The sequence below is a fragment of the Cynoglossus semilaevis genome, chromosome 17, assembly GCF_000523025.1.
Source record: "Cynoglossus semilaevis isolate Cse_v1.0 chromosome 17, Cse_v1.0, whole genome shotgun sequence".
NCBI lineage: Eukaryota > Metazoa > Chordata > Actinopteri > Pleuronectiformes > Cynoglossidae > Cynoglossus > Cynoglossus semilaevis.
The window spans coordinates 7,577,366-7,592,145 of record NC_024323.1 but is presented as its reverse complement, the minus strand read 5'-3'; the positions used below and the strand labels follow the sequence as shown (position 1 = coordinate 7,592,145).

The following is a 14,780-nucleotide window of genomic DNA, read 5'->3' as shown; positions in this document are numbered from 1 at the left end:
TCTACCCATAACAGAAGAGCTGAAGCCTGAAGCCGGGGCACAAACATGCAGCAGTTTGGCTAAAGAAGCGGGAGATCTGGAAGACCAGCAAGCGCCGGGAAATAAACACTTGTCACAACCACCTGCACGCAAGGTAAGTTGAAAGAATAGATGTGAAACTTTCCAAAGATTCTACTGAGAGCACGTACTGTATACAGCGATGTGACGGCAGAGATGATAGAATTATATTTTTATAGAACAGAGCAGTGGATATGAAAACCACACTTGATTATAAACACCCTGCTAGTTAGCAACTAAGAGGATTGAGATACAACCACTAATGTGAAAAAACTTACACTACATGTCTGAACATTTTAAATCTGTTTTTTTATAATTAAAAAGTATTTGCAAATCTGTCAGTCAAAGAGTCAAGTCAATTGTATTTGTCTCAATGGACAGTTTGTTTCTTCTTCAGGTTAAATTCAAAATTCAAAATAAAGAAGATAAGTCATGAGATACATTATGTTTTCAACACCAAATGAAGTACGTGTGTGTACACGCAGTATTAATATCTGTGTATTCATAGCTATAGAGTCTCTATAGGGTGGGAGGTGGGGCGGGCTGCACCTGCTGCCTCTCTGACCTCATTACAAGATTTCACAATACAGGATGAAATGTAGTTGTTCAACAGTTATACAGATGAGAAAAAAAAGTAGCAGTAAGATTTACAATACAAAATAATATGAACATGTTGATATTTTTAAAACATCAGTGTGACTATATGCGCCTCATTAAAAGCCAAATTAAATTAAATTAAATTAAATTAAAACAAAGTAGCAGAGTAATAATAATTAGGTAGAAGTGCAAGACACTCATAGTAGAGTAGCAGTAAACAAAGATGTACTTCTTAAGATAACGACATAACAAATGACATAATATGTACAAATCATGTGTGATAAAAAAGTAGTATAAGTTCTTGTATTGCAAAACAAAGATGCAAAAAGTACATGGTTGTAATTACAAATACACATATATTCAAGTTGTGGCAGTTTGTGTTGAACTGCGTGTTATACTAATGACAACTAAAATGTAAACCAGCCAGTTCTCATAATAATGTCACCTCTGGTCCATTTAATATAATAGAAATGAATATTATAGTCATATATAATATGACTATAATATTAATGAAGCTTTAAATCGATTATATATGTAGAATTTGAGTTTTTTTTTCATGTATTTAATTTTCTCCTGGTTGACCACAGAGTCTTCATGTATGTGATTGTCAATAATGATGTCATCCAGGATTTTGCAGATTTTGTTGCATGTGGGTTGAAAACCACAGAAGGTTAGAATTATTTTTACCTGCTGCTGAGCAGCAACTAGGTTTCATTAAATGTGAGGAATTTTCCAGTTCTAGTTCTACACGGAACATTTTGCATTTATTTTTTCAAATATCTCCCAAATTAAGTTAACTTGATAAATTGGTGTGTCAGATGGAAGATGATTTGTTGAAATGTGCCATGTTATGAACTTGTTTTTAAATGAAAAAAATATATATATACTGTACATATTAATAATGTTTACATTATTACATTTATATGTAACATTACTTTAGTGTCTTCATTGACACCTGTTGTCAAGATCTTTCTTATTTCACATAACACTGCTGCGTTAAGCCGTGGCCTCACAGTATCTCAAATATATGTTAAAATTAGAGAACACTGAAATGAAGCAAAACTTTGGCAGATTTCTTTGCTCAAGGCTGCAGTTTGGACGACGTGTAAAAAAGAGCCCCCCCTTCTCTCAGACACTGTTCTCATTAATGTACCTAATGTGATACTGATGATTCCTACAGTATTTGAACAGCCACGGCGTTTCGTGTGCGAGCTTGTTTGTTCTGCGATAACCAACTCTGTGTTCTGTTTTTCTGCCCGTTCCGTTATCGAATTCACAATCACAGGGGAATCACGCAGCCTCATCACTGTACTCGCTGACTGTAATAGCTGTGCAGCCTGGAGGAAACAGAGGATACGTCAAAATGGCAGAGCATTGAATTAGCTGGCTATTTCTGTACCTTGTTGATCAGGGGGGAGCAAATGGGGGGCGGGGGGGGCGTCTTTATATTCCAGAGTCTTTCCAACAGACCAGAAAAATATAGTTTAAAAAATTAATTACATTGGTGTGCATGAGGGTTCCGGCAGCCCTGTAAAAAAAAAAAAATATATATATGAATATATATATATATACATAGTATATATATATATATATATGGTGCTACTCGAATATGCTTAAATATATGCATATATATGTATATTTACACACATATACTGTTAAGCGCTCTTGTAGTAATAGAAGCTCCATTTGTGTAGTTACAAGAAAAGAACTGCAACCACATAGTACTTGTAATACTATGGTTAGTGATGTTACGATAGTTGGAATAGTAGTAGAGTTATTATTAAAAAAGCGAAATTATAATTATAGTAAAGATACAAATTGTACATATGTAGACAGTACAGTAGTATCTGACAGCAGTAGTACATCTGCGAATAGTAGTAGAGTTATTATTAAAAAAAGCGAAACATCTGTAATGACACAATTGAAGAAGTACTAGTAGTAAGACTATAGTAGTACAAGTAACAAGTAGTGGTAATTATAACCACCTTTTGATCTTTGACATCAACTTTGAATTGCCAAGTAAATTATACACAGATAGAACGTTTGTAAAACCTGTGTAGAAAATGTTATCTAGACATCTACGTCTTCTAAGTTAACCAAATATAACAAAATGTTATTTAAAGCTATGAAAACTGAGTGAAAAAAAGTTCAAACTTGTACCAAAGTATTTTTTAAACTTGGCTTAAAGAAAATTTAGCTGCCAGAAAAAATCCAATCCAAAATAGTCATTTATATTAAAACCAACTTTACAAAGAATTAGTACAAAAAATATTCTATCTATCTAATAAATCATATTTCCACAGAGTTCAGCAGAGATAATGTGAATGTTGACATTCCTTTTCTGCTCTTCTGCAGGTTTCCACCGTTGAACCTCAGCCCAGTGCTGACCACTGCAGTGTTCCTCCAGTGACAAACCCGTCCGTTTTGTATGAGCTGGGCTGATTCTGTGAAGCCACGTGTGGTCGTGCCCCCTGAGGCATGAGTGTGGGACGGTCCCACCGTCAGAGCTTAGTGACCTGTGAGGAGGAAGGCCTCAGACTGAGTACCATGCCTGCTGTGGGCAGCTTTGGCAATGGCAAGATTCACACCAGACGCCGATACCATGGACGCTTTGTCAGCAAGACCGGACAGTGCAACATCCATTTCGCCAACATGGATGAGAAGCCACTGCGGTACATGTCTGACATTTTCACCACTTGCGTGGACATCCGCTGGCGATACATGTTCCTGCTCTTCAGTTTGGTTTTTGTGGTGTCCTGGCTGACGTTCGGCTTGGCGTTTTATGTCATCGGTGTCATGCACGGTGATATGGAGCATCACAAAGAGGAAGAAACTTTTATCCCCTGTGTCATACAGGTCAACACCTTTGTGGCAGCCTTCCTGTTCTCCATTGAGACCCAGACGACCATAGGCTACGGTGCCCGCTGTGTGACGGAGGAATGTCCAATCGCCGTCTTCATGGTGGTCTTCCAGTCCATCATGGGCTGCATCATCGATGCCTTCATGATCGGAGCAATCATGGCTAAGATGGCCCGGCCCAAAAAACGTGCCCAGACTTTACTGTTCAGCCAGAACGCCGTCATCGCTTTACGTGATGGAAAGTTGTGTCTGATGTTTCGTGTTGCAAATCTAAGGAAGAGCCACATCGTGGAAGCTCACGTCCGGGCCCAGCTGGTCAAACCACGGTTCACGGAGGAGGGCGAGTACATTCCGCTGGATCAGATGGACATGAATGTCGGCTACGACAAAGGCACAGATCGCCTTTTCCTGGTTGCCCCGCTCACTATCATCCACGAGATTGATGAAGAGAGTCCATTGTTTGGCATCAGCAAGCAGGATCTGGAAATAACTGACTTTGAGATCGTTATTATACTCGAAGGACTGGTGGAGGCCACAGCTATGACCACACAGGCACGCACGTCCTACCTGTCCTCTGAGATTTTGTGGGGTCACCGCTTTGAGCCCGTCATCTTTGAGGAGAAAAGCCAGTACAGGATAGACTACGCCTACTTTCACAAAACATTTGAGGTGCCGTCCACGCCTAGGTGTAGCGCCAAGGAAATGGAGGAAAGAAAATTTTCATCATCTGCAGCAAACTCGTTCTGCTATGAGAACGAACTGGCCTTCAGCAGCAGGGACGAAGAGGACGAGGAGGATGGGGAGAAGGAGCAGGCCAGGAAATATTCAACAGAGCTGGTGAATGAGATTAACTTTCCTCCAGGTGAGCAAATGTCCTCTGGTACAGAATCAGCAATTTAACCTTTTGGTTGTGGCTTGTTTTTCAATCCAGAGCAATACGGTTGTCTTGTGAAGAACCCCATGACTGTCATTCCACTGACATGAGGACACCGCAGAAGACGGGTCTGCTGCAGGCGGAGGACCAGCAGAGACAGAGCTCCATCACACAAGCAAGACTCAAACTCATCACATTTCCCACAGAATGAGATGAAGGTTTTTGCTTCCCTCTGATGGTTAAGGCGCTTTACCGAAATGCAAACAAACATTCTCATGTTTCAATTTGCAAAACCTAGGAATAAAGTGCATGATAGCATTATAGCATAGTTTCGTATGGATATTTCTGAGATATATATTTGAGTGTTGGTACTGGACAGCCTGCAGGGGCCACTCTCGCTTAAAAAGTATGTAATCGTCGGAGTGTGGCATTAAACTGAAACACTTTTAAGGTGGAATGTAAAGCTAATGTGGAAACGTCTCGGAGCCAACGTGGCAGAAACATAGTGGCAGATAGTGGGGGGGTGGGGGTGATGGGGATGTTGTAAAGTACAAAACAATAAGACAGTCTGGATTACAAATACTGTAGCTATGGAGATGCATGAAGAGTTAGACTTGTAACCACCATTAAAATCACAGAGGAACACATCTGTCTTTATACTCGTCGTCTATTACAAGTAGACGAACCTGAAGAAGTGTCGTCTACACTTCGACCATGTCCAACCGAGAAAAAAGAATTTTTTCTCAAATATTTACAATATACAGTATATATACATATATATGTATATATAGTGACATGCATATATACACAGATATATGTACAAATGCATACATATATGTATAAATACATATACACATAGTATAGTACAGCTATGTAGGGACACCTGACAATCAATGAAGCAAACAACTTTTGAGTGTGAAGGATGAAGATCCTCCAGTAAAGATGTCAAAGTTATGCTGCCATACTGAAATGCCACATCCTGTATTGATAATGTCACTGTAGATGTTATTATTAGGTCAAGCAATTAGGTTATTAGGTCACACAGTGTACCGTTGTTTTCCTTACCTCAGGTGTGATTAATTTACTTTTCCCACACACACCATATCTCAGACTAAAAACTCCATGTGGGTTAACTTTTACAACACGCTGCCATGTCAGCAAAAATGCATCACATTTGTATTTATATCTTGCTGACTCGTGCTGAAAATATCCAAAACAGGCTGGCTCCACAAAACAAATGGAAGTCACACTGCTAACTGCCCAGAGAGCAGGAGCAAGGACTTCCTGCATGTACAGAGTGAGTGAAGGACTACACACACACATACATACACACACACACACACACACACACACACACACACACAGACACACACACACTCTCTCCCTCTGTGTTTGACCTTCATTGTAAATAAACAAATATTTTCAGCTTGGGGTTTGAGTCACAGATGTGATATGTTGACATGAAAAGACAGGTGATGTCACATAAATCATTTACAGTCAGTGCTGACATCACAACCTCTCTGGGGAAACTGGAAACACACACAAATTCTTTCTCTCTCTGATCTGAGTGACTTTCACCTGTTCTTTCCGTCTTCCACTAAATGCAGGTTATTGGAGACTCTGAATTGCACTTTAATTTCTCCTTCAGGTTGTTGAGTGGCAATTTCTGAAACGACAGACACGAAAAACAAAAAATAAAAAAAATAACACAGTCATGTCAATAACTAGAATTAAAATATTTCACTAAACCAACTCTTTCCTCTTACTTTCGTGTCAGTCAGATGTTAGGTTTGGGTCAAATATATTTGACACTAATTCAGCCTCTTTCTAAAACAATTGGTTTGCTAATTATAGAACTGCTGATAAACATTAAGAACCAGACCCTGATTAATGACTGCCATCACGTCGAGACAGTATCTGGTTTGAGGACAGGGGTGTATTCTTTCATTCTTATGCAATGGCTGCGTGCAACTCCCTGCAAATGTACACACTCGGACTTGGCAGGGACGCTGGATTTCACAGGCCTGCAACCTTTGAGGCTGGAAAAAAAGGCAATCACATGAGTGCACTCTTGAAACTAAAACCACTGCTGAACGTCCTGTCATTCTGAACAATATTTGGACAACTTGTTTGTGTTACATGATCCTGAATTTCTTTTATGTCTGATCAAAGAGGTCATTGACTTGGAAAAGGGGAACTGTTCCAGTGAAAGTACGTGAGAACTAGAATTATGCCACAGGAACGGGGCAGAAATTTGTACCTTCACAGGCTGTGGTAAACTGTCAACTCCATATGACCAAGACTCAAATGTCCCTGATAAAACCAAAATGTCCACTGTATTATTTTAAAGTGAATGTGTGTAAAAATAAAAGCTGTTGTTTTTGTACGTACTGTCTATTGAACCGTGGAACCGTCTAATCCGATTTAATTGTCACTTAATTAATCACCTTCCTCTGTTACTGTGGCCACAGAATATCCATCATAGTGATATTTAAGGGGATTAACAATTATCTACTCCCTCAGCTTAGAGTTTATCGCAGCCTCTAATTTCCTTCTCCGATCTCAGAGTGTGTCGTATCCTCTCAGATCTGATGTGTGATAAAGGCAGCAAACAATCTGGGATGTTTCTCACCCACTCTCCAGTGTTGGAGGACGGGGAGCCACAGAAGGTCAGCCTTCCAACGTGCAGAGTGGGCTGTTGAAAAGGTAGAGTCGGCCTTAATTGCTGCACTGCTATTCTCTGCTGGTTCACCACAGCTGCGAGGGAGGGAGGGAGAGTGGGTGGGAATAAAAAGGTAACATGATGCAACAGCTGCGTTTGTTTTTTTGTTTTTTTCAGGCACATTAGATCTGTACAGCTGATCAAATGTATCCAGTAGTTTGTAGTCTGTAGCTGCGGTTTCTATTAAAAGCCACATCTACCCAAACTTTCAGACCACCTGTTTTACTTAAGACACACTTTCTGCTTCCACTGCATAAAATTAGTTAGTCTGCAGTTTCTTAATCAAATAATCATCATTATTTTTATCTTGAAAACTTTAGGATTTTAGCTGTGGAGGTGTTACAGTGATGGACACGTTAACACGCGACACAGGAGACCTTCTGATCCATGGTGTCAGAGGTTGACATCATGGATCAGTGGGTGTGGAGTAATAGAGCTTGAAGGTGTAAAAGTAAAAAAGTGATCACCACGTTCTCTTTCTCCATTTAAATACTCACGGTTATCCTTCCAATTTATCTCTGTCAATTGTATTTGTTGTAAAAGGCTTTGAGTCTCAGCGTGACCCCTGAAGTCAGTAAGACTACAACGTGTTATTGATGACATCTGAGTGGTAAAAGCCAGGCAGTTAGTGCCACAGGTTACTGTTCTATGTATGAGAGAAATGGCGTGAGTGGAGAACCTGATTCTCCAGCTGAGCTCGTCACTCAGTCGTACTAACCATCGCAGTCCCCACTCCTGCAGACATCTGCTATTTGATTACAGCAACAGGCTGATTGGATTACAGGAGGCACTGACTTGGATACCTGCAGCCAACACAGTACAGCCGGACAAGTCTCTGTCAGCCTGACATGAACCAGAGAAGAAAGGCAGTCAAAAAAAACGTTATCAAATCATGACTCTAAAACAATGTTACAATCCTCCAAGTCAATTTTTCTCCAGATTTGTCAGGCTAATGGAGTTTGTGTCTGTGAGTAGATAGGGCTGTATCAATCATTTCATCACTACAGATATATCTGTACACCTTGGAATATTACAATATTATATATATTTTTTTGCTGTCGTCTTGTGAGATCGAGGCGTTTGTTCTGTTGTATCGATTCTTTTTTGGCGCGTCATGCTTTTATTTTATTGCCTGGTACAACTTCCGGAAACACCATGAAATAGTGCAGAATCTGTATTGACTTGACAAAATAAACGCGTGAATGGCTGCGGTCCTATAACTCAATGCAGTGTTATTTCAGAAAATATGATGACAAAGAGAACGCGTTTAAATCATAATCTGAGAAAATCACAACGACACTGTATTTTGTCGTGGAGATAAAACATGCAGCACAAAGTGCAACCGGATCTGGGCTTCTCTACAAATCAACGGCTTTGGTCAGTAGGTCTTTCATAAAATGTAATCTCTGAGTATCGCAGAACTCACAATAGCTCTTCTTTGGCGCCCTCGTGTGGCCAATATATGGTACATCAGTAATGGCACGTTATTTCAAGCCATAGGGACTACTCGTTATGCAAAACTTTTGGATAATAAAATTACTACTTTCATTAGAACTATTTGTTTTTAAATATTAAGACACGACATTAAATTACTAAACACATTTTATTACATAAGGGAAAAGTAAAGTTTTGACATTGCGGTCACAACAGTGATATCTGGGGTGGAACTGAAAGAGTCATGCATTCATTAGAGTCTTTCCATAATGCATGAGTTCATGGACTTATTTATTTTCTGGAATTAACTGGGTTGAGCCTGCCCCTCCCTTTCTTCAACACCCCCACACTTCCACCTTCAACAGCTCTCTCTGCAGAGTTTCTCATTTAGCCCCAACCGGCATTGTCTTCTTCACTAGGACTCAGGATGTCTGTGACCAGGCCGGTGCCAATGGTTTTATTTCCATCTCTGAGAGTGAACCTCTGTCCTTTCTCTATAATCATTGGCTGACGCAATGTCAGAATAAGGGACGTGTCCTCTCCTGGCATCACCATGTCCTGAAAGAGGACCAGGGGAATGGATTACATACAGTAATCATAGCACTGACTACGAAAGGTAAAATATAATTTTTCAAACACATTTTTAGCAGCCTGATAATATGAGATAATATACAGATTATAATTACCTTTCCAGAGGGTAGTGTCACTCTGCAGGTCATGTCCCAGGTCAAAGAGAACATGACAGGTGTGTAGTTAGAGACAAAGGGTTTGTGTCTGCCTCCCTCTTCTTTACTCAGAATATACACCTGTGAGCAGAGCCACACAAACATGTCCAGATGTCAATCTATGTGGAGCACAATAATAACGCACACCCAATAGTTCTCTGCATGACTTTATTTCAGTACTTTTTAATTTCCTTTACTCAGAGCATTTCACCCATCTGTTTTATTATTGAACTAGTGTAGAGGTAAAACTAGGCCTGTGTCCTGGTTGGAATTTGTTTAAATAAAAACATTTAAATTCATCTTTACCTGAGACCTGTGAATCTATCTGGAACAATTTTGGGTTTTTACTCGACCTGGGTCTGGATTTTCTGGTGCGGCAAGATGGATCCTGGTTTGCACATCACCATCCCCCTCCTCACATCCTCTCTCTTTAAGCCTCGGACCAAAGCTCCAAGGTTATCTCCTGCCTCTCCTCGGTCCAGGGACTTGTGGAACATCTCAATTCCTAAGGTGACACGAACAATAGACAAGGTTCAGGTCATGTCCACACAACCTCTAAAGACTCTGCAGGACCACACAGCATGTAGTCATTTCAATTTTATTGCAATAATGCAAACAAATACTGTTTCAACAGAGAATTCACAGTAAGGCCACCTCATCCTAACCTGTCTTTTAATCCAATGAACAGCAAACTGGGTAGAGATGAACAACAGTAAAGCTGAATAATAACGTCAAACATTCCGACTGTGACTCAACTGTCACTCACCTGTGATGACAGACTTGAACTGGCGGTTGTGACCCAAAAACTCACAGTCGTCTCCTTTCTTGATCACTCCTCGCTCCATTCTTCCCGTCACCACTGTCCCTCTGCCTGATGGAAACAATGTAAACAATTTATCCGCACTTCTACACTCTACACTTTGTCACTAAGTGACACCCTTAAGTTAATGTCTACTGGTTCCACAACATGCATATTTTAGTTGGTATTCTACCTGGGATGGAGTAAACGCCTTCAACGGGCAGAAGGAAAGGTGTGTCCAGGTCTCTTTTGGGCAGAGGAACGTAAGAATCCACAATCTCAAGCAGTTTCAGCACTGCATTGGCACCAAGGTCAGGGTCTCTGTCCTAAGGTGGAGCAAAAGAAATATATAATTAGACACACTGCTCAGAAGCTAATGTACTGTATCCTCAGAACACTTCACAGAAATCGACACACACACAGAAATCGACAACTATACTAATAATGAGTGTCTCCTGACCTCCAGGGCACAGAGGGCGGAGCCTATAACCACAGGTGTGTTATCGCCGTCGTAGCCGTACTCTGTGAGCAGCTCGCGGATCTCTATCTCTACCAGCTCCACCATCTCCTTGTCATCCACGGCATCAGCCTTGTTAATAAAGACCACCACATGCTCCACACCGATCTGCCTGGCCAGCAGGAGGTGCTCACGGGTCTGGGGCATCTGTCCATCCGTGGCTGCCACTACCAGGATGCAGCCGTCCATCTGAGCTGTGCCTGTAATCATATTCTGAGATCGAGGAAAATGAAGGTCAGATCTAATTTTTTTATGCATTCTTTTTGAAGTGCCTTCTGGTTGAGCAGATCACCTTGACGTAGTCAGCGTGGCCTGGGCAGTCAGTGTGGGCGTAATGTCTGTTGGCTGTGGTGTACTCCACACGGGAGGCATTGATGGTGATGCCTCTGGCCTTCTCCTCGGGTGCGTTGTCAATGTCTTCATACTTTTTGTAGTTGGCTCCACCAGCTTGGGCAAGCACTGAGAAAGGGAGGATGACGAAGTCATTTATCTCATTCCTGAAACATTGAAACTAAAGGGCATGAACATTTCTTTGCAGAAACACTGTACATAAACATTACTCTCCTCTTAAAACATGGAACATCAGTTATTCTACCTTTTGTGATGGCGGCAGTGAGGCTGGTCTTGCCGTGATCGACGTGACCGATTGTTCCGATGTTCACATGTGGCTTGTCTCTGGAGAATGTCTTTTTAGCCTCTGCAGCAAAGGTCCGATGACTTAGTGGCACAGCACACTGCAAAGGCACGTGCATGCGTACGCACACAGGGATTAGATCGTGGTTTTAGCATGATTGTTTGCTGGCTGTCAGTGTGTGCACTCACCAATCGGAAGGAGCTGTGGAGGAGGCTTGGTGAGGAAAGTTGAAGAGCTGAGGGGAAATATATGTAAATATAAGACACACATGAAAGATAAATCACTGGCAGGTAATTCAAACTTATGTATATTGGCTCTATAATAACAAAAGATTGAAATTTTAATTAAAAAACATCTCTATGTCCCTAAATCCTTACTTTGAAAGGTAAACAACAGTGAATTTACACATTGGAAACATTACAAGCTGCTAGTTGTATGTAAATATAAGACACAACCAGACTGAACAATTCAAGCATCAAATCATTCAAGTAAGCAACATCAACAATTCTATTGGTTTCCTGACAGTAAAGTAAAGAACAAGGCCAAACACTTGGCAAAATGTTTAAAAATAATGACAATAAATGTCATCATTTATCCACAAAATGCGCAAATCCATACATACACAAGTAAAGCATGGAATCAAATATGGCACTTCCTTAACTGCAAATTTCAACATATTTTTATGTTACGGAAGTTTAAACGAAATAGGATGTTATTACAATGACCTATGACTCGGCTGTACCTTACAAGACACATGTAAAAGCTTCAATGATGATATCCTGGCATTTATTTTCAGCATTTATACAGACTACTACAACTACTACTATATGCAGATGAGAAGAAACGGCTCCCACGAAGCTGCACTGATCAGTAAACATCACAGCAGGACTGCATGGGATTATAACAAGAATTATTTTCAAAACACTGCAGCTAAAGGCATCTCTAATCTGCAGCCCCCGGCATGACACTATCAATTGAATAAGCAACTGAGAATGGAGGCCGGTAGTGAGGTTTTCTTTAAACTGGGCTCTAATATGACGTATATTTGAAACTGTGGACTTTAGTACAAGTCTATATTGTGAAGAATTTAATGACCCTACATTTATAAACTCTCATCCTCTGCTGCTTGCAACGCTAGCATACACTCATTCGTAACGTGACCTTGCTCTGCTGACGGAAGAGACGCATCCAACTGTTTTAGTACACGTGTAAACAGAAACAAACAAGCCATGCTGATGCGTAGTCAACAAAACAATGATAAATGAGCCAAAAAAGACAAACAAAGACTTAAAGAGACAAATTTAAATAAAGATTAATTGATTTTACCAGAGAAACATGCGCGCAACCTCACAAGCGCCGCCATCTTCTTTTGCTGGGCAAATCAAAGACGATGCTAATGTCAAGATAGTTGACTGTCATTTATGAAGTAATAGACTATAGATCGTCTCAGTAAAGAGGTAAATAACGACAATAATAATAAAAAAACGCTAGATGCCGATACTACAGGTGGACATTGTAACATAAGAAGTTAAAATAAAAGGTCGATGTTGAGAAATTAATAATGTGGACATTATTCGACATAAAAAGATGCCTTTAACTGTAACGTGTAAATAAAAAGGACCATGAAACGTTATTATGTTTTATTATGGTTATTAGACGTTTGAAATTTGATAGTACTGACAACCATCAAAAAAGATCAAATTATATTCCTTAGTCAAACATATAATAGGGGTAATGGGAAAAAAATCACATTACAGACTAATCATAACCATTGTGTGTTTTTTAATCCTCTACCAAAAAACTTTTTTGCGGTTTATTGACAGTATGGAAGTCATCATATCGACAGTATGGAAGTCATCATATTTCATTTTAATATCGTTTAGTAACGTTTTAAGATCTAACATCTTGTTTTAACTGTTACTCTCTGAATGCAGCACGTACACCGTTAACACTTACCGTAAACATAAAAATATGTACGCATTTTATGTTTTTGTGTTTAAACAACAAACGTAGAACTTGTTTTAGTTGAATTTTTGGAAATTATTTGTATTCATTAAACCGCTGTAAAGTGTATGAAGAGTTAAAAATGTAAAATGAAAAGGGCGAGGAGAAATATATTTGTTGTTGCCTGTTTGATTCAAGAATTATGGTAAACATGGCAGCCCCCTGGCCACTCGTGAGAACAGCTAACTAGAATGTTCTGGTACATTCATGTATTTGCTATCTAAGGCGGCGGAAAGTAGCTGTCCGTCCATAAATAAACAGATCGTCCGCTTTGAGTCACGCATTTATAGAAGGTAAGTTTAACTCCGTTTTTGGATATCGACAGCTGTTGTAAAGTGTGTAATGTGGGGTTTATTACGACAGTTGGCTAATAACAAACACTAGTAGTAATGCTGCATGTGTTGCTAATTTTGCTGAAGTTCTCATTTGGACTTATAGCTGGAGATATTGAGAGTGATTTAATTATTATTACGTTCAACTGATTTTCTTTCTTAAGTTACGCACATCATGGCTGACAACAGACAGACTAGGAGGTATCCTCACAATCTTCAGGGAGTCCTGCAGCTTGCGGTAGAGGCAGGATCAGCAGCTGAGGGACCAGCTCCTTCGGAGCCAATGTCAGAAGAGGTAAGTAAAACCGAAATTAATAAAACAATTAAAGGTCCTCAAAAGGCCTTGAAAATGCTTATGTGTTTAACACTGACATGTAAAGGTATGTGAAATTCTCGGCCAATCACAGTTTAAACTTTATAGTTGTCTTGATCTCCTTGGGGTCTGCAGGCAGTTTTATAACGAGACACTGGGTGTCTGTTGTTTCTGGGTAATTTGTTTTCTAGAGGATTGCTTTTAGTGTGAGGTTGGTGTGATGCAATAAAACCGTTTTAATCTTTTTTCAGAGAAAAGCATGGCTGAGGGAAGCTCTTGTAGATGCTTGCAAAGGCCAGATGGATGAAGTGGAGCAGATGAAGAGATGCTTGGAAATTCTGCGTGAAGAGGAAACAAGTGAAAGTGAGAGGGATGAAGATGAGGATGACAGAGAATCTGTATTTGAAACACTGTCGGAGTTGTGTGAAAACCTGGACAATGCCAGAGGTCTGCAACAATGTTGTTTTTAGAGCAGGAAAACAAAGATGTAAAGTTTTTTCCCCATACTGACTGTGACTCCTCTACCTCAGACCTTATGACTCTGGGCGGTTTGGAGCTGTGTGTCTCCCGATATCTTAGTCATGTCCAGAGTGGGCTCAGGTGGCGAGCTGCTGAGCTGATTGCGTCCTGTGCTCAGAACATGCCACAGGTCCAGGTCTACTTACTCGACCTGGGGACACTGCCAAAGCTACTACATCTGACAGACACGGATCCCAACCCCACTGTTAAAGTCAAAGCACTTTATGCTGTTTCATGTGAGTTTCTCATTAATTTCTTTTAGCAGATTGCAACATTATTTGTGTTATAACTTACTCTTTCCTGTTATCTGTAGGTCTGGTCCGAGAACTAGAGAAGGGACTAAAAGCGTTTTTATCCCATGATGGGTTCTCTGTACTAATGCGAGGCATGCAGA

At 40.3% G+C, this 14,780-nt stretch overlaps 3 protein-coding genes across 4 annotated transcripts in view; 2 read left to right on the top strand and 1 right to left on the bottom strand.

The window, feature by feature from the left end:
• The first annotated feature begins 6 nt into the window (after positions 1–6).
• Positions 7–6,089, top strand: kcnj12b (potassium inwardly rectifying channel subfamily J member 12b). Of its 2 annotated transcripts, XM_008329768.2 has the most exons (3): positions 7–133; positions 3,010–4,350; positions 4,445–6,089. In XM_008329768.2, exons 2-3 carry the CDS (start codon positions 3,133–3,135, stop codon positions 4,463–4,465), a joined length of 1,239 nt encoding a protein of 412 aa, XP_008327990.1. In that variant the 5' UTR covers positions 7–133; positions 3,010–3,132; the 3' UTR covers positions 4,466–6,089. The 2 variants fall into 2 exon arrangements, with proteins under 2 accessions (XP_008327990.1, XP_024920016.1); XM_025064248.1 differs by having other exon boundaries at positions 3,010–6,089.
• Positions 6,090–8,693: 2,604 nt separating this feature from the next.
• On the bottom strand, positions 8,694–12,657 carry tufm (Tu translation elongation factor, mitochondrial). The gene is made up of 10 exons (XM_008329767.3): positions 12,545–12,657; positions 11,407–11,453; positions 11,180–11,318; positions 10,877–11,043; positions 10,528–10,797; positions 10,261–10,393; positions 10,035–10,139; positions 9,622–9,773; positions 9,230–9,349; positions 8,694–9,101 (listed from the first exon to the last, which is right to left on the bottom strand). The coding sequence occupies exons 1-10, from the start codon at positions 12,579–12,581 to the stop codon at positions 8,931–8,933; spliced, it is 1,341 nt and encodes a 446-aa protein (XP_008327989.1). The 5' UTR covers positions 12,582–12,657; the 3' UTR covers positions 8,694–8,930.
• A 661-nt stretch (positions 12,658–13,318) lies between these two features.
• Positions 13,319–14,780, top strand: part of hspbp1 (HSPA (heat shock 70kDa) binding protein, cytoplasmic cochaperone 1) — a 2,377-nt gene continuing 915 nt past the window's right edge. Inside the window, exons 1-5 of the mRNA XM_008329791.3 lie at positions 13,319–13,515; positions 13,719–13,849; positions 14,119–14,314; positions 14,398–14,622; positions 14,700–14,780. Of these exons, the coding sequence (XP_008328013.1) occupies positions 13,730–13,849; positions 14,119–14,314; positions 14,398–14,622; positions 14,700–14,780 (622 nt within the window). The 5' untranslated portion in view covers positions 13,319–13,515; positions 13,719–13,729. The remainder of the gene's footprint in view (positions 13,516–13,718; positions 13,850–14,118; positions 14,315–14,397; positions 14,623–14,699) is intronic.